The 23013-nt window shown below is 45.7% G+C and overlaps 1 protein-coding gene across 5 annotated transcripts in view; it reads right to left on the bottom strand.

Moving 5' to 3' along the window:
* MEI1 (meiotic double-stranded break formation protein 1) overlaps positions 1–23013 on the bottom strand; it is a 957414-nt gene that overhangs the window by 108002 nt on the left and 826399 nt on the right. For all 5 annotated transcript variants that reach the window (XM_075833602.1, XM_075833600.1, XM_075833605.1 and 2 more), the window contains one exon: positions 1068–1178. In XM_075833602.1, coding sequence (XP_075689717.1) covers positions 1068–1178 — 111 coding nt within the window. The remainder of the gene's footprint in view (positions 1–1067; positions 1179–23013) is intronic.

Below are 23013 nucleotides of genomic sequence, written 5' to 3'. Positions count from 1 at the left end.
TTCATCCATGTGACCACCAATACAGCCTGTGTTTTGCTGCAGCAACGGTCACATGGGATGAAGCAGCACACTTTTGTGTTGTTTACATGAGATGAAGCATCATCCCAGGAGGATGAAACACAGACTCCTAGGTAAGTTTAGTTATTTTTTTTCTGCGTTAAGTTTTTTGCGGCGGGATCGCTGCGAATCCGTCGCAAAAAAACTGAACAACTGCTATTTGATGAGGGATTTACATCCCCATTGAATTGAATGGGGAAATCCTACAAATTATAATCAGCGTTTACGTAAAGACAATTGACATGCTGAAGAATGAACTTCCGCACCACAGGTCAATTTCTGAGCGGTATTTCCGCTCAGTATTTACGCAGCGTGTGGATGAGATTTGTTCAATCTCATCCACCTTGCTACTACTGTATTTGCTGCGGATTTTCTGCAAAAATCTGCAGTATTTACGCAACGTGTGAACTGGCCCATAAGGTTTTGTATGCATCTTCCTTGCCACACCCTTGGCTCTGGGAGAGAGACTATTCTTTATCCATTCCTGGAGTCTATAATAGTCTTACATTTACCTTGTTTAACTCATGTTACATTATACATTTCTCTGTAAATTAACTTCCATTCATTGCAGTTGCAATAAAGCACTTCCTATGTTGTACTGTCCTTACAGACAATACAGGAAAGAAGATCTTTAATGTAGGCGCTCCAGGGTAGTATTTAAAAATAGAAAATAAATAGTCACCACATATAAAATAAGAACACATGAAGGTCCCCAGCACACGCAGCAGAGTCTGTTGAAAAATGTAAAACCTGTTTCAAAAAGTGGCATGTCCTTTCTTGCCGCGGTTCTGCCTCTAAACTCACATTGAAATCAATGTGACAAAGAAAAAGCGTTTTTCGCAGCGTTTTTTTGCCCACGGTTCTCAATGGCCACGGGGCGAAAAACGTAGCAATAAACGCCACGAAAACTACAAGAAAGTGGAGGTAGGTCAAAATCTATTTTAAGGCAGATTTTTTTTCTAGTAGTCTAGTAATGGTTCTAATGTTATAAGTGTAATTATTTACAATACCTCTCACTTTACAAGTTGAATTTGTGTGATGAATACTGCAGTATAGAAAGTTGAGTGCAGGCTGAAGGATGTTTTCACTGCATAGACTGCATTTCCCAGATAAATTGTTCACTATGAAATTAATGCAATTAAGTCAGTAAATATAACAAACTATCCATCATTAGCATAACATGTACATCAAAAGGCAGTCCTCCCTGGATCCTTTCATAGGTCATGGTTTTACTGTATTAAAGGGGTTGTCTCGTTTAACCCCTTAAGGACGCAACCTTGTTTTGGCCTTAAGGCTGTATTCAGACGAACGTGAAAAAGGTCCGTGCAACGCGCGTGATTTGCACGCGCGTTGCACGGACCTATATGTGTCTATGGGGCCGTGCAGACATGTCCGTGATTTTTGCTCAGCGTGAGTCCGCTGAAAAAAAGTCACGACATGTCTGTTCTTTGGGCGTTTTGTACGCATCACGCACCCATTGAAGTCAATGGGTGCGTGAAAACCTCGCATGCCGCACGGAAGCACTTCCGTGCGAACTGCGTGATTCGCGCAAGAGCTGTCAAAAGGATGAATGTAAACAGAAAAGCACCACGTGCTTTTCTATTTACAAACATCCAAACGGAGTGTCTTTGAGAAGAGCGAACCCGGACAACCGAACCGAACTTCACCGGGTTCGGCCGAACTCGTCTTGGCCGAACACGGCAAAAAAATTTCCGGTACGCGACGTCCGGATATAGTCACTGTCCAGGGTGCAGAAAGAGTTAAACTGTTTCAGCACCCTGGACAGTGACTACCGATCCCAATATACATGAACGAGTAAAAAAAAAAAAAGTTCTGACTTACCGATAACTCCCGGCTTCTTCCTCCAGTCTGACCTCCCGGGATGACAATTCAGTCCAAGTAACAGCTGCAGCCAATCACAGGCCAAGCACAGGCTGCAGCGGTCACATGGACTGCCGCGTCATCCAGGGAGGTGGGGCCAGATGTCAAGAGAGGCGTGTCACCAAGGACGCGTCACCAAGGACGCGTCACCAAGGCAACGGCCGGGAAGTTCTCGGTAAGTACGAACCTCTTTTTTTTTTTAACAGGTTGCTAGATATGGTGATCGGAATTCACTGTCGAGGGTGCTGAAAGAGTTACTGCCGATCAGTTAACTCTTTCAGCACCCTGGACAGTGACTGACGTCGGCTAGAATCATCTCTATGATGGCGGCTGCGCGAAAATCACGCAGCCGCGCATCATACACGGATGACACACGGAGCTGGCAAGTGATTTTTGCGTGCGCAAAACGCCACGTTAGTGTGAATCCAGCCTTAGGCTCAGAGCCCATTTTTTAAATCTGACATATTTCAATTTATGTGGTAATAACGTCGGAATGCTTAAACCTATCCAAGCGATTCTGAGAGTGTTATCTCGTAACACATTGGGCTTTATGTTAGTGGTAAAATTTGTTCGATATATTCAGTGTATATTTGTGAAAAATTGCAAAATTTAGAGAAAATTTTGAAAAAATAGCATTTTTCTGAATTTAAATGCATCTGCTAGTAAAACAGATGGTTATACCCCCAAAATAGTTACTAGTTCACATTTCCCATATGTCTACTTTAGATTGGCATTGTTTTTTGAACATTTGTTTTATTTTTCTTGGACGTTACAAGACTTAGAACATAAACAGCAATTTCTCATATTTTTAAGAAAATGTCAAAAGCCTTTTTTTAAGGTACCTGTTCAGTTCTGAAGTGGCTTTGAAAACTAAAAACTAGACCCCTCAAAGTATTCAAAACAACATTTAGAAAGTTTTTTTTAACCCTTTAGGAATTTCACAGGAATTAAAGCAAAGTGGAAGTGAAATATTAAAATTTCATTTTTCTTGCTGAATTTAAATTTTATTCCATTTTTTTTCTGTAACACAAAAGGTTTTACCAGAGAAACACTACTAAATATGTATTGTCCAGATTCTGAAGTTTTTAGAAATGTCCCACATGTGGTTCTAGTGTGCTCGTAGACTAAAACACAAGCCCTAGAAGCAAAGAAGCACCTTGTACTTTTTTTTATTAGAATATATTTTAGGCAGCATGCCAGGTTTGAAGAGGTGTTGAGGTGCCAAAACAGTAGGAATCCCCCAAAAGTGACCCCATTTTGGAAACTACACCCCTCAAGGAATTCATATATGGTTGTTGTTTTGACCACACAGGTTTTTCACAGCACGTATTTAAATTGGGCTGTGAAATTTAAAAAATGAATTTTTTTTCCAATAAGATGTCATTTTTTATAACATTTCTAATTTTCACAAAAAATAAAATATCCCATTTTGTTGCTCAATTTGTCCTGAGTGTGGCAATACCCCTTTTATGGTGATAAACTGCCGTTTGGGCCCATGGAAGGGCTCAGAAGGAAAGGACCACCATTTGGCCTACTGGAGCTTTTCTGGTGCTAAGTCATGTATGCAGAAGCCCCTGAGGTACCAGTACAGTTGAAACCACTGAGAAGTGACCCCATTTTAAAAACTACATCCCTTAAGACATTCATCTAGAGGTGTAGTGAGCATTTTAACCCAACAGGTACTGTGTAAGGGTATGTTCACACGAGGGCGTCCGTTACGGCTGAAATTACGGGGATGTTTCAGCCTGAAAACATCCCCGTAATTTCAGCCAAACCGGCATGTGCAGGCGCTTGAACGCCGCGTCAATTACGGACGTAATTGGCGCTGCTATTCATTGGAGTCAATGAATAACGGCTCCAATTACGGCCAAAGAAGTGGCAGGTCACTTCTTTGATGCGGGCGTCTATTTACGCGCCGTCATTTGACAGCGGCGCGTAAATATACGCCTCGTGTGAATAGACAAACGTCTGCCCATTGCTTTCAATGGGCAGATGTTTGTCAGCGCTATTGAGGCGCTATTTTCGGACGTAATTCGGGGCAAAAACGCCCGAATTACGTCCGTAAATAGGCCGTGTGAACATACCCTTAAAGATAATGCGCAGCAGATAGTGCAGAGTGAGATTTTCATTTTTTTCTATAAATATGCCATGTCAGTGTCCGATATATTGTGCTCAGCATGTGCCACTGGAGATATACACCCCATAAACTGTAATGTGGGTTCTCCCGGGTACGGCAATACCCTACATGTGGCTGTTATTAGCTGCCTGGGCACACGGCAGGGCTCAGAAGGGAAGGACCATCATTTGGCCTACTGGAGCTTTTCTGGTGCTAAGTCATATATGCAGAAGCCCCTGAGGTACCAGTACAGTTGAAACACCCGAGAAGTGACCCCATTTTAAAAACTACACCCCTTAAGACATTCATCTAGAGGTGTAGTGAGCATTTTGACCCCACAGGTATTGTGTAAAAGATAATGCGCAGCAGATGGTGCAGTGTGAGATTTGCAATTTTCTATATATCTATGCCATTTCAGTGTCCAATATATTGTGCACAGCATGTGCCACTGGATATATACACCCTATAAACTGTAATGTGGGTTCTCCTGGGTACGGCAATACCCTACATGTGGCTGTTATCAGCTGCCTGGGCACACAGCAGGGCTCAGAAGGGAACGATGAGGGGGATAAGATGTGCGGAGTGCGTCAGGGTAGATGAAAAATCTAAGGGATGTATAGTAAATTTTAAAACACTTTCATACAGAGCCCTGGTTTTGCGGGACACGTGTCACATTGATATATTGTGTCCTCCCTTATCCCCCTCTTATAGCATACTTTGCACCTCTTTTGACTTTTTCCCTTCTTGCCAGTTTGGGGAACTTCTTCTGGAAAGTGTTGCCCTGGTACGATGCGTGTGGCCTCGCTTCCAGAAGTACTGGGTGCCCGCTTCTTGGTCCCTAAAGATTAGGTTCTTGATAATGATGTGCACGGCCAGCTTCTTATACCACACCGCATGGAGCTGTAGGGCTTCAGGACTTGATCTGACAAGTCCACCCCTCCCAAGTACTTATTGTAGTCCAGGATGCAGTCTGGTTTGGGTGTCTCTGTACTGGTTCCTCGTACAGGTACATGGGTACTGGTGTGGCCATGTATTGTTGTCAATACAAGGACATCTCTCTTGTCCTTGTACTTGACACACAATATGTTGCTGCTAGATTGTGCCCTGCTCTCACCCCTTCTGAGTGTTTGCCCAAGCAGAGTCTTAGGGAGGCCTCTCAGATTTCTTCTAGCAGTGCCGCATGCCGCAGTACTTCTGGAAGCGAGGCACTTGAAGAGTGGGACACTGGTATAAAAATTATCCGGGTAGAGTTGGTAACCCTGGTCCAGCAGTGGGTGCACAAAATCCCACACTTCCCCATCTTTTGCATTAAAGAGGCTCTGTCACCACATTATAAGTGGCCTATCTCCTACATAAGGAGATGGGCGCTATAATGTAGGTGACAGCAGTGCTTTTTATGAGTTGCTTAATGCCCAAGTGGGTGTGTTTTTACTTTAGACCAAGTGGGCGTTGTACAGAGGAGTATATGACGCTGACCAATCAGCATCATGCACTCCTCTCCATTCATTTAGTCAGCGCATATGGATCCTTTTAGATCGCTATGTGCTGTCCTATACTAACACATTAACAATACTGAAGTGTTTAGACAGTGAATAGACATTCCACGGGATGTCTATTCACAATCTCTGCACTTCGTTACTGTTTCTGTGGTAGTTACAGCAGAGGAAGCGTAATCTCGCGAGATTACGCTGTAGCTGACAGGTTACAACGAGATTACGCTTCCTCTGCTGTAACTACCACAGAAAGAGTAACGAAGTGCACAGATTGTGAATAGACATCCCGTGGAATGTCTATTCACTGTCTAAACACTTCAGTATTGTTAATGTGTTAGTATAAGACAGCACATAGCGATCTAAAAGGATCCCTATGCGCTGACTAAATGAATGGAGAGGAGTGCATGACGCTGATTGGTCAGCGTCATACAGTCCTCTGTACAACGCCCACTTGGTCAATAGTAAAACACGCCCAGTTGGGCATTAAGCAACTCATTAGCATAAATCTAAAATCGCTAATAAATTGGTGAAAACATCGTTTTTTTTAAATAAAATCACTGCTGTCACCTACATTATAGCGCCCATCTCCTTATGATAGGGCACTTATAATGTGGTGACAGAGCCTCTTTAACTCCCAGTAAGGGGGGGCATTCTGGGGGCTGAATACTGCTGTCCTTCCCTTCATGTATCCTAAATTTGTAGGTATACCCTGATGCACTCGTTTGCACAATAAAATACGTTTTGTGTTACCATATTCTAAGAGGCAGAACTTTTTTATTTTTCCATCAATAAAGCCGTGCGAGGACGTATTTTTTGCGTAACGAACTGTAGTTTCGATCATTACCATTTTTAAGTACATGCGACTTTTTGATCTCTTTTTATTCAATTTTTTGGGAGGTGAAGTGACAAAACAATTGTGATTCTGGTACGGTTTATTATTATTTTCTTTTACGGCGTTCACCTAGTGGGATAAATAGCTAAATAAGTTTGTAGTTCAGGCCGTTACGGACGTGGCTATACCAATTATGTATAGTTTATTTGTTTGTTTATATATTTTTATTAATAATAAAGGACTGATAAGGGAAAAAGGGGGATTTTTACTTTTATCACTTTTCAAACTTTTATTTTATTATTTTTACACATCTTTTTTTTACTTTATTACTTTGTCCCACTGGGGGACTTGAGGGCAGGAGGCCCTGATCGCAATTCTAATACACTGCACTACATGCGTAGTGCAGTGTATTAGAGCTGTCAGCTACTCACAGACAGCAAGCAAAGTGGGTCCTGACATTGCATAGCCGGACGTCATTGTTAGGTGTCCGGTTGCCATAGTCACCATCGCCAGCCGCTATCGTGTAGCAGGCCGGCGATGATAGCTTAACCCCTAAAAAGCCGCGATTCAGTATTGAACGCGGCTTTAAAGGGGTTAATCAGCGGGGACACAGCGGTCGGTCCCCGCTATAGGAGCTGCGGCAACCGCTGTACAAGACAGCAGCTGCCACAGCTCCTGCATGTGTCGGGAAGACGGCCAATATGGCCGTTACTCCCGCGACGTACTATTCCGTCACTGAGCGCAAACGGGGTGGTCAGCATGACGGAATAGTACGTCGCTGAGCGTTAAGGGTTAAAGAACCCTCCAGGCACTCTAATGGTTTTAAGGAGATGCCTCTCTATATATTTAACTATTATTAAGACCTCTTCACTGCTAGGTCTAGAACTCTGGACCATGTGTGTAATGACGGGGTAGGGAGACAGACAGGTGAGCCCTAATCTACCCGCCACTCAGTCCCTGCCTACTTGCAACAGCCCGTCCTAGGCGACGGCGCACAACTGGGCGACGGTCCCTACTCTCACTATGTGCACGACAGACAGACAGACAAGGGTACAAAGAAGCTAAGGGAAAAGGGGCAGATGCCCACGGCAACACCGTGAGCTACAAGAGTAGTGAACGAGCCGAGTCAAACCAGGAGTGTACGAGGTACCAAACGCAGAGCAAGAGAGTAGTCAGTAAAGTCAGGGTCAATATAAAGCAGAGAACAAATAGTACAAGCAGCAGAGCCAGGAAACAAGCAGAATCACAGGCAAAGGAGAAGCAGGAAATGAAGGTATAAATAGACAGAGGGCGAGAGCTAGCTCCGTCTGGCCAGGCTGTGATAGGCTCTCCCACTCCTCAGCCTCCCAGCCTGAGTGGTGGAAGGAGTTACTCTATCAGACTTAGGAGCAGGTGCAGACTGAGTAACCACGGGCGTCGACACAGAAGCTGTGTCTGGCAGATCCTTTACAATGTGTATGGGAGACAAAAACAAAAAGGCCCTATTCACACAACAGTTTTTAACAGCCGTCACACGGCTGCATTAAAATCTGTTAACCCCAATAGGGCTATTCACACGGCCGATTTTTTTGATGGCCCATTTTACCGGGCTGTAAAAAAATAGAACATGCCCTATTTCTGGCCGTCCTCACGGCCACATGGCTCCTATACAAGTCAATGGACAGTGACCCCTATCACTCAAGGGGGCTGGAACCCTCATAACCGGTACGGTAAATGTGGGGAGTGGTACCCCTTCCACAGCATGGGGGCTGAAACCCCTCCTACACGTAGTCTGCACGAAAAAAGAAATAATTAAATTTTACATATTGCAATTGTACTTACTAGCCTGGCGCAGTTACCAAGAGACTGCATGAAATTTTCTTTTTTTCCCTTTGCTTACAATCTTATCCCCACGACAAGGATTTATCCTACCAGGGATCGCAGTAAGTGGCTGATGGCATATAATGATAGCATAGTGACTCACGACTGCTGGATCTTTTAGTGGTGTGCCCACTACCAGAGAAAAGGCTTTTCTGCTGAGTCCTTTGGTATAAGACTAATTTCCAAACTGTACAAACCATACATAAGACAGAGGCGTAGCTAGGTTCTCCAGCACCCGGGGCAAAGATTCAGTTTTGGCGCCCCCCCAACCTCTTTCCCCACATCTCCTACCCCCTCACCATGCTTATTTTCTCTACCAATCAATGACGTGTCATTTCTTTTCCACATGTTTTTTTATGTAACTCGAGCATAAAAACATTTGTACATTTTACAGGCAATATAGTTCTATACACAACACCAGATCCAAACACATTACATACACTACTGTTCAAAAGTTTAGGGTCACTTAGAAATTTCCTTATTTTTGAAAGAAAAGCACAGTTTTTTTCAATGAAGATAACATTAAATTAATCAGAAATACATTCTATACATTGTTAATGTGCTAAATGACTATTCTAGCTGCAAAAGTCTGGTTTTTAATGCAATATCTACATAGGTGTATGGAGGCCCATTTCCAGCAACCATCACTCCAGTGTTCTAATGGTACATTGTGTTTGCTAACTGTGTTAGAAGGCTAATGGATGATTAGAAAATACGTGAAAACCCTTGTGCAATTATGTTAGCACCGCTGTAAACAGTTTTGCTGTTTAGAGGAGCTATAAAACTGACCTTCCTTTGAGCTAGTTGAGAATCTGGAGCATTACATTTGTGGGTTCGATTAAACTCTCAAAATGGCTAGAAAAAGAGAGCTTTCATGTGAAACTCGACAGTCTATTCTTGTTCTTAGAAATGAAGGCTATTCCATGTGAGAAATTGCCAAGAAACTGAAGATTTCCTACAACGGCGTGTACTACTCCCTTCAGAGGACAGCAAAAACAGGCTCTAACCAGAGTAGAAAGAGAAGTGGGAGGTCCCGCTGCACAACTGAGCAACAAGACAAGTACATTAGAGTCTCTAGTTTGAGAAATAGACGCCTCACAGGTCCTCAACTTGCAGCTTCATTAAATAGTACCCGCAAAACGCCAGTGTCAATGTCTACAGTGAAGAGGCGACTCCGGGATGCTGGCCTTCAGGGCAGAGTGGTAAAGAAAAATCCATATCTGAGACTGGCTAATAAAAGGAAAAGATTAATATGGGCAAAAGCACACAGACATTGGACAGAGGAAGATTGGAAAAAAGTGTTATGGACAGACGAAGTTTGAGGTGTTTGGATCACACAGAAGAACATTTGTGAGACGCAGAACAACTGAAAAGATGCTGGTAGAGTGCCTGACGCCATCTGTCAAGCATGGTGGAGGTAATGTGATGGTCTGGGGTTGCTTTGGTGCTGGTAAAGTGGGAGATTTGTACAAGGTAAAAGGGATTTTGAATAAGGAAGGCTATCACTCCATTTTGCAACGCCATGCCATACCCTGTGGACAGCGCTTGATTAAAGCCAATTTCATCCTACAACAGGACAATGACCCAAAGCACACCTCCAAATTATGCAAGAACTATTTAGGGAAGAAGCAGGCAGCTGGTATTCTATCTGTAATGGAGTGGCCAGCGCAGTCACCAGATCTCAACCCCATAGAGCTGTTGTGGGAGCAGCTTGACCGTGTGGTACGCAAGAAGTGCCCATCAAGCCAATCCAACTTGTGGGAGGGCCTTCTGGAAGCATGGGGTGAAATTTCTCCCGATTACCTCAGCAAATTAACAGCTAGAATGCCAAAGGTCTGCAATGCTGTAATTGCTGCAAATGGAGCATTCTTTGACGAAAGCAAAGTTTGAAGGAGAAAATTATTATTTGAAATAAAAATCATTATTTCTAACCTTGTCAATGTCTTGACTACATTTTCTAGACATTTTGCAACTCATTTGATAATTATAAGTGTGAGTTTTCATGGAAAACACAAAATTGTCTGGGTGACCCCAAACTTTTGAACGGTAGTGTATGTATATATATATATATATATATATATATATATATATATACTTACTTCCCATAAAGTTTAAATATATAAACTGTGTTTAAGGGTGGAATAATTGTGGATTACATTGCTAAATCTTAGAAACATGCTATTGTTATTTGTTCAGGCTGCTAAGGGTATTGCATAGGTAATTAGTTTGGGGTGTAGCTGTCAAGCGGCCTTAATTACAGCTGTGTGTACCATCCAATGGGTTTGTGGACCCACTGGGCTACTCCGCTGTAACGGAGTAGCTGCTGGCCAGACAGGTATAGGACAGTCAATGGTAGATTGTACCATTAAAGCAGGCTGGTGCCGGATTACTGGAAGCAGGTTTGTGCTGGATAGCTGGAAGCAGGCTGGTGACAAATTACCGGAAGCAGGCTGGTGCTGGATTATCAAAAGCTGGCTTGAGCCGGATTACTGGAACCAGGACCAGTCATGGACACTGGACTGGTCACGGACACTGGTCTCAGGATACAGGACTGGACATGGATACAGGACTGGTCACGGACACTGGACTCGTCATGGACACTGGACTCGTCACGGATGCTGGACGCGGGAGCCAGGACTGGACACGGACACAGGATAGCAACAGACACAGGTTACAGGGAACAGGATACGGAACCTTCACATACTAACTCTGGGTTAGAAATAACATTGCTCAGGCACCGAGGATGTGGGTAGAGTTCCTTAAATATTCCAGGGTTAGGATGGGAGCAATATTCCTGATTCGCGCGCTGGCCCTTTAAGAATGGGAACGAGCATGTGTGCACCCTACAGGCATAGGGCAGGGGAGGAGGAGAGAGCAGAGAGCGCCAGCATCCCTGGGCAGGGAGATGCTGGCAATGAGGACAAGCAAACTAGCTGCCGAAGGGGTGAGTGAGACCTGCGGCCGCCGGCGCTAAACTATGAGTTGTTAGTTGGTTTGCAGCCAGAAAACTTACTGGAAGGACCAGATAAATGGCAAAAAAATATTTAAAACAAGCAGTTGAGCGAGTGTGGGAGGTTGGGAGTGTGCATTGATTTCAAGTGTTCAGTGTCTTAAGTGTGACTTAAGATTCAGTGAAGGAGTGTTTGTAAGTCCAGCAACAAATAACTTTAGATTATGTCACTTTAGAAAACATTGTTGTTTGGAGTGTTTATTGTATTTATTTTTTCCTACAATGGTATATTGATTTTAGATCCCTATTAGACACAATGAACTCCATTGCTAACCAGTGTACATCCTGTGCCATGTATGCTCTCCTTCAACAGCCGTTTGAGGGATCATACTGCTTGGAGGGTTTGTGAGAATTGCCATTTGGTAGGCCAGATTCTTGATCTAAGTGAGCAACTTTCAACACTACAGGCAATTTACAACATGGAGAGGAGTTTGCTGCCCACTGAGCAAGCACTCACTGAGGCAGATGCAGGAGGATGGTTACGTGGAGGTTCAGGCTGTAGAGGCAGCTAGCTAGATAACAGTTAGAAGGAGGAGTAGAGGGAAGAGTGTCAAAGAGGCTAGTCCTAATCTAAAAACACCCCAATAGGTTTGCCAAGTTGGCAAAAGAGGGGGACGTCAGTTAAAGGGTAGCACTGCTGCAGCTAGGCACCCCCTCTAGCAACCAGGGGAATGACTACTCCAGTAAGGAGGGAGAGACAGAGAGAACCTACAACTGGAAAGGGATAATAATTACACTAAAGTCATAATGTGTAGAAAAAAGTATCAAACTTTATTAAAGACATGTATACAAACAAAGATTAAAAAATAAGTCGTACAATGCAAATAAGGCGTCAGCCTGTGGCAGGAGTATATGGAAAAATCATACAGATATTGTAACGTCTATGGCCACGGCCCGTCGTTCGGTCGTTAACCCCGACGGCCGTGGCCATGGACAGCTTACCTCCCTGCAGCGTCGTCCCCCAGGCAGGCACCGGCACTCACTTCTGGATTCTGTGTGTCTCCGACGGGAGCGCGCGCCCGCGCGTGCATGGCCTTAAAGGGCCAGTGCGCCCGTTTTTGCAGTAAACCTGCAATCTGGCCCGGGATGCCCTGGGCTATAAAAAGGGCTCTGCCCTCTTGCCCTTTGCCAGAGCGTTGTTAGTTTTCCCATTGTTCTTGCTTATGGTCTCCCAGTGTCTTCCAGCCTCCCAGTGTACCTTGCTTCTTTATCCCGTATCCTGTTTCCGTGCTACCTAGTGCTATTGCCGTGCTGTGCTACCTGCCGTTCTGTGCTACAGCCTACGCTGCCCTGCGACGCCTCACCGGACGACTTCCCGCCGCCTGGCCCTGGACGTGCCCGTCTCGCCACTGCCTATGATTGCCTCATGTACTCTTGCTGAACTATCGAACTGTGTACGTACCAGTTTGGCCAGCTGAACGGCCCAGTGGGTTCACACCTCGTACCGTGACAGTACTCTCTGGCCATGGACCCCGCTGGCCAATTCCAGGGCTTGACACCCTCCCAAGCCATGCAGGCGGACCTGCTGGATCTCCGAGCTAGGCTCCTCGTGGCCGTGGACTCTATGGCGCAGCAGCTAGGGACGCTAGTTGCTTCTATTCCTGCTTCTATGCAAGTTCCTTAAGCCGACCCTCCTGTTACTCCTCCTGGCAGTTCCTGTACGGATCCTCGGTTCTCGCTGCCATTGCCCTCTCGGTTCGATGGAGACGCCAGTGCTTGTCGGGGGTTTCTGAACCAATGCCACATTCATTTTACCCTGCACTCTCGGGCATTTCCGTCAGATGGAGCCAAGATCGCATTCATCATCTCCCTCCTGACCGGCAAGGCCCTGGCATGGGCTAGTCCTATCTGGGAACGTCAGGGACCCGAGACGCGAGACTTACAGGAGTTTGCACGAATATTCCGAACCGTTTTTGAGGAGCCGGGGCGAGTCTCATCAGCCGCCACCGCCATCTTCAACCTTCGCCAAGAGGACACTTCCATGGGCGAGTATACGATCCAGTTCCGGACTCTGGCAGGAGAGCTATACTGGAACAATGAGGCATTTGTGGCATCCTATTGGCATGGCCTGTCGCCCGAGATCAAGGACGAACTGGCTGCTCGAGACCTGCCTTCCGCTTTGGACGACTTGATTCTGCTTGCCACTCGGGTTGACATAAGGCTGAGGGAGAGATCTCACGAGGTTCGTCAGGAGCGCCGGCGTCCTAGACTGGCGCCCAACTTTCAGCAACCTCTCTTGCCTGCTTCTATTGCTTTGCCCGAGGTTCCGATGCAAGTTGACCGACTAAAATTATAGGTTCAGGAGAAACAGCGCAGGCGCACCTCTGGACTTTGCTTACATTGCGGCCTCGCTGGCCATGTTGTGCGTCTGTGCCCTCACAAGCCAAAAAACCCCAGCGCCTAGGTTTGGTTGGAGAGACAACCCTGGGCGTCAACACATTGAAGCAAGAACTCTCCTCCAAACTATTCATTCCTGTAACCATCATTGCTGGCGAGAGGCCCCATCAGGTCTCCGCATATCTGGACTCCGGCTCTGAAGCCAACTTCATCTGCCAGGATCTTGTGGATCTCCTACAGTTGCCAACTATCCCGCTTGAAAGGCCGCTGATCGTTGCCTCGGTGGATGGACTGCCATTACCGGACCCAGTTGTGTCCGTAACCAAACAGTTGAGACTCCAAGTGGAAGTCCTTCATGCTGAACTCATCTCCCTGTTCGTCCTGTCCAAGGCCGTCAACCCCGTGCTGCTTGGTTTGCCTTGGCTTCGTCTGCACGCCCCTGTCCAGAATTGGAACTCTGGAGAGGTTCTCCAGTGGGGCCCGAAGTGTCTTGACCGCTGTCTGAGTCACATAAAGTCGCCACAGCCTGCTCCTCTTCAGTCGTTGGCAGATTTGCCTCCCTGTTTCTCCATGTTGGGCGATGTCTTCAATAAAAAGGAGGACGAGACCTTGCCGCCACACCGGGCATATGACTGCCCGATCGACCTGGTTCCGGAATCGTCTCCTCCTCGTGGTAGAGTGTACCCTCTCTCCTTGCCAGAGACCCAGTCCATGTCGGCTTACATTAAGGAGAACCTGGAGAGGGGTTTCATTCGTAAATCTTCTTCCCCGGCCGGAGCAGGGTTCTTCTTTGTTAAAAAGAAAGACGGATCGTTACGACCTTGCATTGACTACCGATGCCTAAACCAGATCACGATGAAGAACAGGTACCCTCTGCCTTTAACTTCTGAACTGTTTGATCGCATACGGGAGGCAAAAAAAATTTATAAACTGGACCTGCGGGGGGCCTATAATCTGATTCGGATTCGTCGAGGTGACGAATGGAAGACTGCCTTTAATACTCGTGATGGGCATTACGAATACTTAGTTATGCCCTTTGGCCTGTGTAACGCTCCCGCAGTATTTCAAGAATTTGTAAATTACATTTTTCATGATCTCCTTTATGTTTGTGTTGTGGTGTATCTCGATGACATTCTGATTTTTTCCCCAGATCCAGTAACTCATCAAGGTCATGTCCGCCAGCTGTTGCTCCGTCTAAGAGAGAATCGCCTTTACGCCAAGTTGGAGAAGTGTGTGTTTGTGAAGAGGTCTCTATCCTTCTTGGGCTATATTATCTCAGATCAGGGCCTCAAGATGGACCCCCAGAAGGTAAAGGGCGTCCTGGATTGGCCACGCCCCCAAGGCTTAAGGGCCATACAACGCTTCTTAGGATTCGCCAACTTCTACCGACTCTTCATCCCCAACTTCTCTTCTCTGACAGCCCCTATCTCCACCCTCACTAAGAAAGGTATGCATGCCAAGATGTGGACTCCGGAGGCTGAAGCCGCATTTGAATCCTTAAAGAAAGCCTTCACATCTGCCTCCATTCTGCACCATACGGATGTATCCTTACAGTTTTCGTTAGAGGTGGACGCTTCCTCGGTGGGTGCTGGTGCACTGTTGTTCCAGAGAGGATCAAAAGGCAAGGCTGTGGTATGTGGCTACTATTCCAAGCAGTTTTCTTCCGCAGAGCGTAACTACTCGATTGGGGACCGGGAGTTACTGGCCATCAAATTTGCTCTGCAGGAGTGGAGATACCTACTGGAAGGCGCGGTTCATCCTATCCTGATCTTCATGGATCACAAGAATTTGACCTACCTACAGACGGCCCAGCGGTTGAATTCTCGTCAAGCCAGGTGGTCATTGTTCTTTGCTCGGTTCCGGTTCGAACTCAACTACCGTCCCGCCGACAAGAATGTGAGGGCCGATGCCTTGTCTAGATCTTTTGAGACCGAAGACGCCATGGAATCTCCATAGAATATCATTGACCCATCCTGCATCTTCTCTGTGAATCCCCTGCAAGTTAGAGACATTCCTCCAGGTAGGACTTTTGTGCGTCTGGTGGACCGAGGAAGAATTCTTCGCTGGGGTCACAGTTCTAAGCTGGCAGGTCACGCGGGTGCTCGTAAGACCCAAGATCTAATCACCCGTCAGTTCTGGTGGCCCACGCTCCCCAAAGATGTTATGGACTTTGTTTCCTCTTGCACAGTCTGTGCAGCAAATAAAGTTGCTCACTCCAGACCTGCTGGTCTGCTCCAACCACTGCCTGTGCCCGTTGCCCCGTGGCAACATGTCGCTATGGACTTTGTCACGGATCTTCCTTCTTCTGCGAGTTGCAGTGTGATCTGGGTGGTGGTGGATAAATTTTCCAAGATGGCTCACTTCATTCCGTTGACCGCTCTGCCGTCTGCTACGCGATTGGCTGACCTCTTCATACGACAGAGGTGTCCAGTTCACCTCGAAGTTTTGTAGAGCACTCTGCGGACTCCTTGGTGTGAAATTGGACTTCTCTTCGGCCTATCATCCCCAGTCCAATGGGCAAGTCGAGAGAGTTAACCAGATTATGAAGAACTATCTACGCCACTTTGTGTCCAGGCGCCATGATGATTGGGTGCAGTTGCTACCGTGGGCAGAGTTCTCCTATAACAACCACACCAGTGAGTCGACCACCTCCAGCCCATTCTTCATCGTCTACGGCCAACATCCTCGTATACCTCTTCCTGTTTCTACAATGTCCCAGGTGCCTGCAGCCGATTCCACCTTCAGGGACTTTCTACAGATATGGCAACAGACCCGATCTTCTATACTATTGGCGGTGGACCGCATGAAGAGAAAGGCAGATACAAGAAGACGGGTGCCCCCGCAGTTCCTTCCAGGGACTAAAGTCTGGCTGTCTTCTAGGAATATCCGGCTGAAGGTGCCGTCGTGCAAATTTGCTCCGAGGTTCCTTGGTCCCTTCGAAATCCTGCTACAAATCAACAAGGGATCCTACAAGCTATGGCTCCCCCCTACCCTCAGGATTCCTAACTCCTTTCACGTCTCCCTGATAAAACCTGTGGTCCTGAACCGCTATTCCAGGACTTCTAGTTCCACAGTGGTCCCTGGCGGCTCATCAGGGACTTTCGAGGTAAAGGAGATTCTGGCTACCAAGAAGGTGGGAAGAAGGACATTTTATTTGGTGGACTGGAGGGGGTTCAGTCCAGAAGAGAGGTCTTGGGAGCCAGAGGAGAACATCGATGCTCCTGTTCTCGTGAGGAAATTTCTCTCTCGCTCTGGTCTCAAGAAGAGGGGGCGTAAGAGGGGGGATACTGTAACGTCTATGGCCACGGCCCGTCGTTCGGGCGTTAACCCCGACGGCCGTGGCCATAGACAGCTTACCTCCCTGCAGCATTGTCCCCCAGGCAGGCGCCGGCACTCACTTCCGGATTCTGTGTGCCTCCGGCGGGGGCGCGCGCCCGCACGTGCACGGCCTTAAAGGGCCAGTGCGTGCTTTTTTGCAGTAAACCTGCAATCTGGCCCAGGATGCCCTGGGCTATAAAAAGGGCTCTGCCCTCTTGCCCTTTGCCAGAGCGTTGTTAGTTTTCCCATTGTTTGTCTTGCTTATGGTCTCCCAGTGTCTTCCAGCCTCCCAGTGTACCTTGCTCCTGTATCCCGTATCCCGTATCCTGTTTCCGTGCTACCTAGTTCTATTGCCGTGCTGTGCTACCTGCCGTGCTGTGCTACAGCCTACACTGCCCTGCGACGCCTCACCGGACGACTTCCCGCCGCCTGGCCCTGGACGTGCCCGTCTCGCCACTGCCTACGATTGCCTCAGGTACTCTCGCTGAACTATCGAACTGTGTACTTACCGGTTTGGCCAGCTGCCATCCCGTTACGCGGAACGGCCCAGTGGGTTCACACCTCGTACCGTGACAGATATGTACAACAGGGGCAAACAGTTTGTCCGTATACATCTTAATGAAGATGTCATAAATAAATCATGGTTTAATATGACCATCATATGAGAATATAGGTTAAATACCATGATAACGCCACCCCCGTACCAAGGTATCAGCCGAAACGCACGTCGGGTCTGGCGTCATTCCCTGTGCAGGAGCTTTTACATGGGTATGTGGTTTACCTGTACTAACTTTCATGGTATTTCACCAATTTTCTCATATGATGGTCATGTTAAACTGTGATTTATTTATGACAGCTTCATTCGGTTTCTGTATTGGGCTAAACAGCATGTGTATTATTTGATTATTTTTATCTTATCAGGGACAGCATTTTTTGCTTTTCCCTGACTGTTATCACATTTGTCCATTTATACCCATGTCTGTGGACATGGTTTCTTTCTATGCTTCAAATACTTTTGACAATCGGACTGTTAGTGATCTACGGGATTTTTCTTAACCTACGCATTACTAGTGTTTGTACTAGCGTATATACTTTTCTCCACTAAGTTCCCTTCACTACAGATTCATTTGTCAGAGGTATATGGACAAACTGTTTGCCCCTGTTGCACATATCTGTATGATTTTCCCATATATTCCTGGCACAGGCTGTCGACTTATTTGCATTGTTCGACTCATTTTTTAATCTTTGTTTGTATGCATGTCTTTAATAAAGTTTAAAACTTTTCTATACATTATGACTTTAGTGTAATTATTGACCCTTTCGAGTTGTAGGTTCTCTTCATCCTTTTGGGTCAATGCACCAAGTTACGCTTGGTATACCTTTACTAAATGCCCCAAAATTACGTATATTTTTTTAATTATCATTTATCTTTAACTGTCCTGTTTGGACTATATTAGTTCGTGGCATTTCTGCTTTCCTGAATGTACAGATAGGTTTTGTCCAGTAAGGAGGGGAATGGGAGCAAAAGAAAGGCTAAACAGTTCCTGGTAGTGGTAGACTTTATTATTAGGGGAACACATAGTGCAATCTGTCACAAAGAAACTGAACAGTTTTCTGTCGTCCAGGTGCTCGGGATCGGCATATTGCGGATTGGGTTGACAGATTATTGGGAGGTGAAGACCCAGCAGTCATGGTGCACATTGGCACAACTAACAAAGTTAGAGGTGGGTGGAGGGTTCTAAAACATGATTTCATGGACTTGGGTAACAAGCTCAATGCAAGGACCTCAAATGTAGTATTTTCAGAAATACTGCCTGTACCACGTGTTAAACCAGAGTGGCAGCGGAAGATTAGAGAGGTGAAGAAGTGGCTAAATAATTGGTGTAGAAAGGAGGGGTTTGGGTACTTGGATAATTGGGCTGACTTCTCTGTTGGTTACAGATTCAACAGTAGGTATGGGCTGCACCTAAATTTGGAAGGATGCAGCTGTGTTGGGGGAAAAGATGGCTAGAAGGTTGGAGGAGTGTTTAAACTAGATAATGGGGAGGGCAATTACTGTATAGAAGGACAGTGTAGCTAGTGAGCTGGGGCTAAGAAATGAACATGGGGTGGAACAGAAGAATGGGTTAGAGCAGTTAATAAGAATAAAAAGAAAAGTGGTACAGATGAAAATATAAAGTGCATATATACTAATGCAAGAAGCCTCAATAACAAGATTGAGGAATTAGAATTGATAATGCTGGAGAAGAATTGTGACATAGTGGAGATAAGTGAGACATGGCTGGATGATAGCTCTAACTAGGCTGTCAATTTGCAGGGTTAGGCCCCATACACACGACCGTGGAATTGATCCGTAATTATGGTCCGTAATTACGGGCCATAATTACGGGCCCATTCAATTATATTGCCCACAGACACCTTCCCGTATATTTACGGGAAAGTGTCCGTGCTGTAGAAAGGCTCTGCAAAAGATAAGACGTCCTATTTTTTGCTTTTTTGCAGACAGTGCTCCCATACTTTATAGGGGAGCACAACCAGCAAATGCGGGTGGATGTCCGTGGCCGGCCGTGCCCGTAATCACCGTCAGTGATTACGGGCATGGTCGTGTGCAGGGGGACTTCCAGTCCGTTCAGGAAAGATTGTACTAATAAGAAAGGGGGAGGAGTTTGATTATATCCAGGGCTGCACCTGCCATGTGGCGAGGTGAGCCTACTGCCTCAGGCGGCGCCACCTATCAAAAAAGGGGGATGCAGCATTTTGGGCACTGCTACTTCTGTTTTAATCCCAGCACAGGATTTCTGTGCTGTCATAGGGGGAAGGGCGCCGTGGGGGTGGTGCTGGGCAAGGCAGCACTTATTTAGCAGACATGCAGCAGGATAGGTGCATGTCTGCTAGAATACTCCTCTTCTCTGACACTGCACGCAGCACACACCACTAGAGAGAAGCAGGAGCAGGTCAGCAAGAGGAGCAGAGCGTCCTGTGATTTAAAAGACTGACAGAGCGCCGCATACTTTACTCAGCCTCCTGCCTCCACTAATTTAAAAATGATCGGCTGACGGTGGGGGGATATACTGCAAGGGGGGGTTCAAGCATCTTGCTGACAGCAGAGGGGAAAATAAACCCCCCATAGAGACCTCAGTAGTTACTATACTGCAGGGGGGGGGGGTCTGAGCATCTGACTGCAGAGGGCTCTGTCGGGGGGGGTAATTTCCCCCCATAGAGCCCTCAGCAGTCAGTTAGATGCTCAGACAGCCCCCCCCTTGCTGTATAGTAGGCTGAGCGCATGATAAGCCTTCCCCATAGAGCCCTCAGCAGTCAGATGCTCAGACCCCCCCTTGCAGTATAATTTCCCCCATAGCGCCCTAAGTAGTTATACTGCAAGGGGGAGGGCTGTCTAACTGCTTCAACTGTAACTTAGCTTTTAAAACACTTCTGAGATGTCATAGGGGGTCATGTCATAGGGGGTCCGTGCACTGAGACCTCACTGATCGCTAAAACGAAGCAGCTCGGGTGAGCGCTGTGCTGCTTTGTTTCTGATCATATTTTCTTGGAAAGCCGACCAGTTGTGTACGGACTTACAGACTTTCTATTGAGCCCGTACACCGCTCCGAGAAAAGCCGATCAGAAACTAAGTAGCTCAGCGCTCACCCCAGCAATTCTGCCGCTTCGTTTCATCGATTGATGAGGGTCTCAGTGCTCGGACCCCCACCGACCAAAACTTCTGACATGTCACTATGACATGAAGTTTTTTAAAAGTTTAGTTACCCTTTAAAGGAAAGGTGTTGTCATTTTTATTAGGAGTCCCTGCGGTAGCTTTTCTGGCGCACAGGACCTCCCAGATGCGCCAGAATTATTAATGTCTATTAATATTTCTGGTGCATCCCTAGGTCCAATGCAACACAATAGAAATTAGTCTAGTATCTATTGTGGCGCAGGGGAGAAGAAAGAAGACGGAAGACTTCATTTTTTTTATTTTTCATATTGATAATTTTTGTTTGGCAAGTATACATTCTTTTTATTTTTCATATTGCTAATTTTTGTTTTGCAAGTTCCACTGGACTGTTTGGACGACGTCGAAGATTCGTTGGACTACTTCAATGATTTACGCTTTATTTTATTTATTTTTTTAAATAAAATGGTCAAATAGGGTTGTTTTGTCAATAATAATTTTTTTTTATGCCTGTGTTTTTTTTAGTACTTTATTACCACCTTAGTAATGGCAGTTATCGGTTCGACGATGTCTATTACTAAGGCAAGGCTTAGGGTATGTTCACACGCTTAACAAAAAACGTCTGAAAATACGGAGTAGTTTTCAGAGAAAACAGCCTCTGATTTTCAGGTGTTTTTGAAGCTGAAAATGAAGCTTCTGTTAGGGTATGTGCACACACACTAATTACGTCCGTAATTGACGGACGTATTTCGGCCGCAAGTCCCGGACCGAACACAGTGCAGGGAGCCGGGCTCGTAGCATCATACTTATGTACGATGCTAGGAGTCCCTGCCTCGCTGCAGGACAACTGTCTCGTACTGAAAACATGATTACAGTACGGGACAGTAGTTCCACGGAGAGGCAGGGACTCCTAGCATCGTACATAAGTATGATGCTAGGAGCCCGGCTCCCTGCACTGAGTTCGGTCCGGTACTTGCGGCCGAAATACGTCCGTCAATTACGGACGTAATTAGTGTGTGTGCACATACCCTTAGGGTATGTGCACACGTAGTGACCAAAAACGTCTGAAAATACGGAGCTGTTTTCAAGGGAAAACAGCCCCTGATTTTCAGACGTTTTTTTGAGCAACTCGCATTTTTCGCGCCGTTTTTCGCGCCGTTTTCGCAGCGTTTTTTACGTCCTTTTTTGGAGCTGTTTTCATTGGAGTCTATGAGAAAACGGCTCCAAAAACATTCCCGTCGTCAAACGACGACGCGTAAATGACAGGTTGTCTGCACAGTACGTCGGCAAACCCATTCTAATGAATGGGCAGATGTTTGCCGATGTATTGTAGCCCTATTTTCAGACGTAAAACGAGGCATAATACGCCTCGTTTACGTCTGAAAATAGGTCGTGTGAACCCAGCCTTAATTTGGAGCTTCTTTTGAGGCTTCTTTTCAGGCTTATTTTGAGGTGTTTTTTTGAGGCGTTTTTCATAGTGTTCAATGGAAAATCAGCTAAAAAAAACGCCTCAAGATGTGACATGCACTTCTTTTTACGAAGAATCTGTTATGCTCAGTTTTTTTCCCATTGATTTCAATGGGCAGATGTTTGTAGGCGTTCAGCTTCTGTTTTTTCAGGCATCTTTCGAGGCTTAAACGCACCGAAATACGCCTGAAAACACTGTGTGTGAACATACCCTTAGTTAGCCAGTAAAAAGGCTAACACTTACCCCCCGCTAATAAAGTATTAAAAAAACACAGAGACATAAAAAAATAAATATATTTTTTTAAATGAAAACTCTGTCATGAAACCCTCTTTCACCATTTTATAAAAAAACAAAAAAAAACTAGATCCAATGACTCTACAATTTAGACCAAACGGTCAAGTGGAACCTGCCAAAAAAAGAAAAGCTAGCAGTATGAACATTTTTTTTTTTACATAGTTTGAATTTTTTTGTTTCAATTTACATGTGTGAATAATCCAATAGAGATCCAATGGGTTTCTTATGATTTTTTTTTCGGCTGGGGGGGGTGCGCCATTTAAAGTTTCGCATCAGGTAGCAGAAAAGCTAGAATCGGCCCTGCTTATGTAAAATCATGAAAGCCCATCCTGCATGATGATATCTATGAGAGAAATTATCACGTGGAGTCCCTAAGGGTGTAAATAAGGGGAGGGAGAAAGCATAATAAAATAGTGATAGGGGTTTGTTATAATTCACCAAGTATAATGAAAGAAGCAAAAACGAATGAAGCAAATAGATGAGGAAGCAAATCATAATGAAGTCATTATTATGGGGGACTTAAAGAGGCTCTGTTACCAGATTTTGCAACCCCTATCTGCTATTGCAGCAGATAGGCGCTGCAATGTAGATTACAGTAACGTTTTTATTTTTAAAAAACGAGCATTTTTGGTCAAGTTATGACCATTTTTGTAGTTATGCAAATGAGGCTTGCAAAA

This window comes from Rhinoderma darwinii, chromosome 7 (assembly GCF_050947455.1).
Source record: "Rhinoderma darwinii isolate aRhiDar2 chromosome 7, aRhiDar2.hap1, whole genome shotgun sequence".
Lineage (NCBI taxonomy): Eukaryota > Metazoa > Chordata > Amphibia > Anura > Rhinodermatidae > Rhinoderma > Rhinoderma darwinii.
The sequence above is the reverse complement of the archived record's forward strand: the minus strand, read 5'-3'. Positions and strand labels throughout refer to the sequence as shown.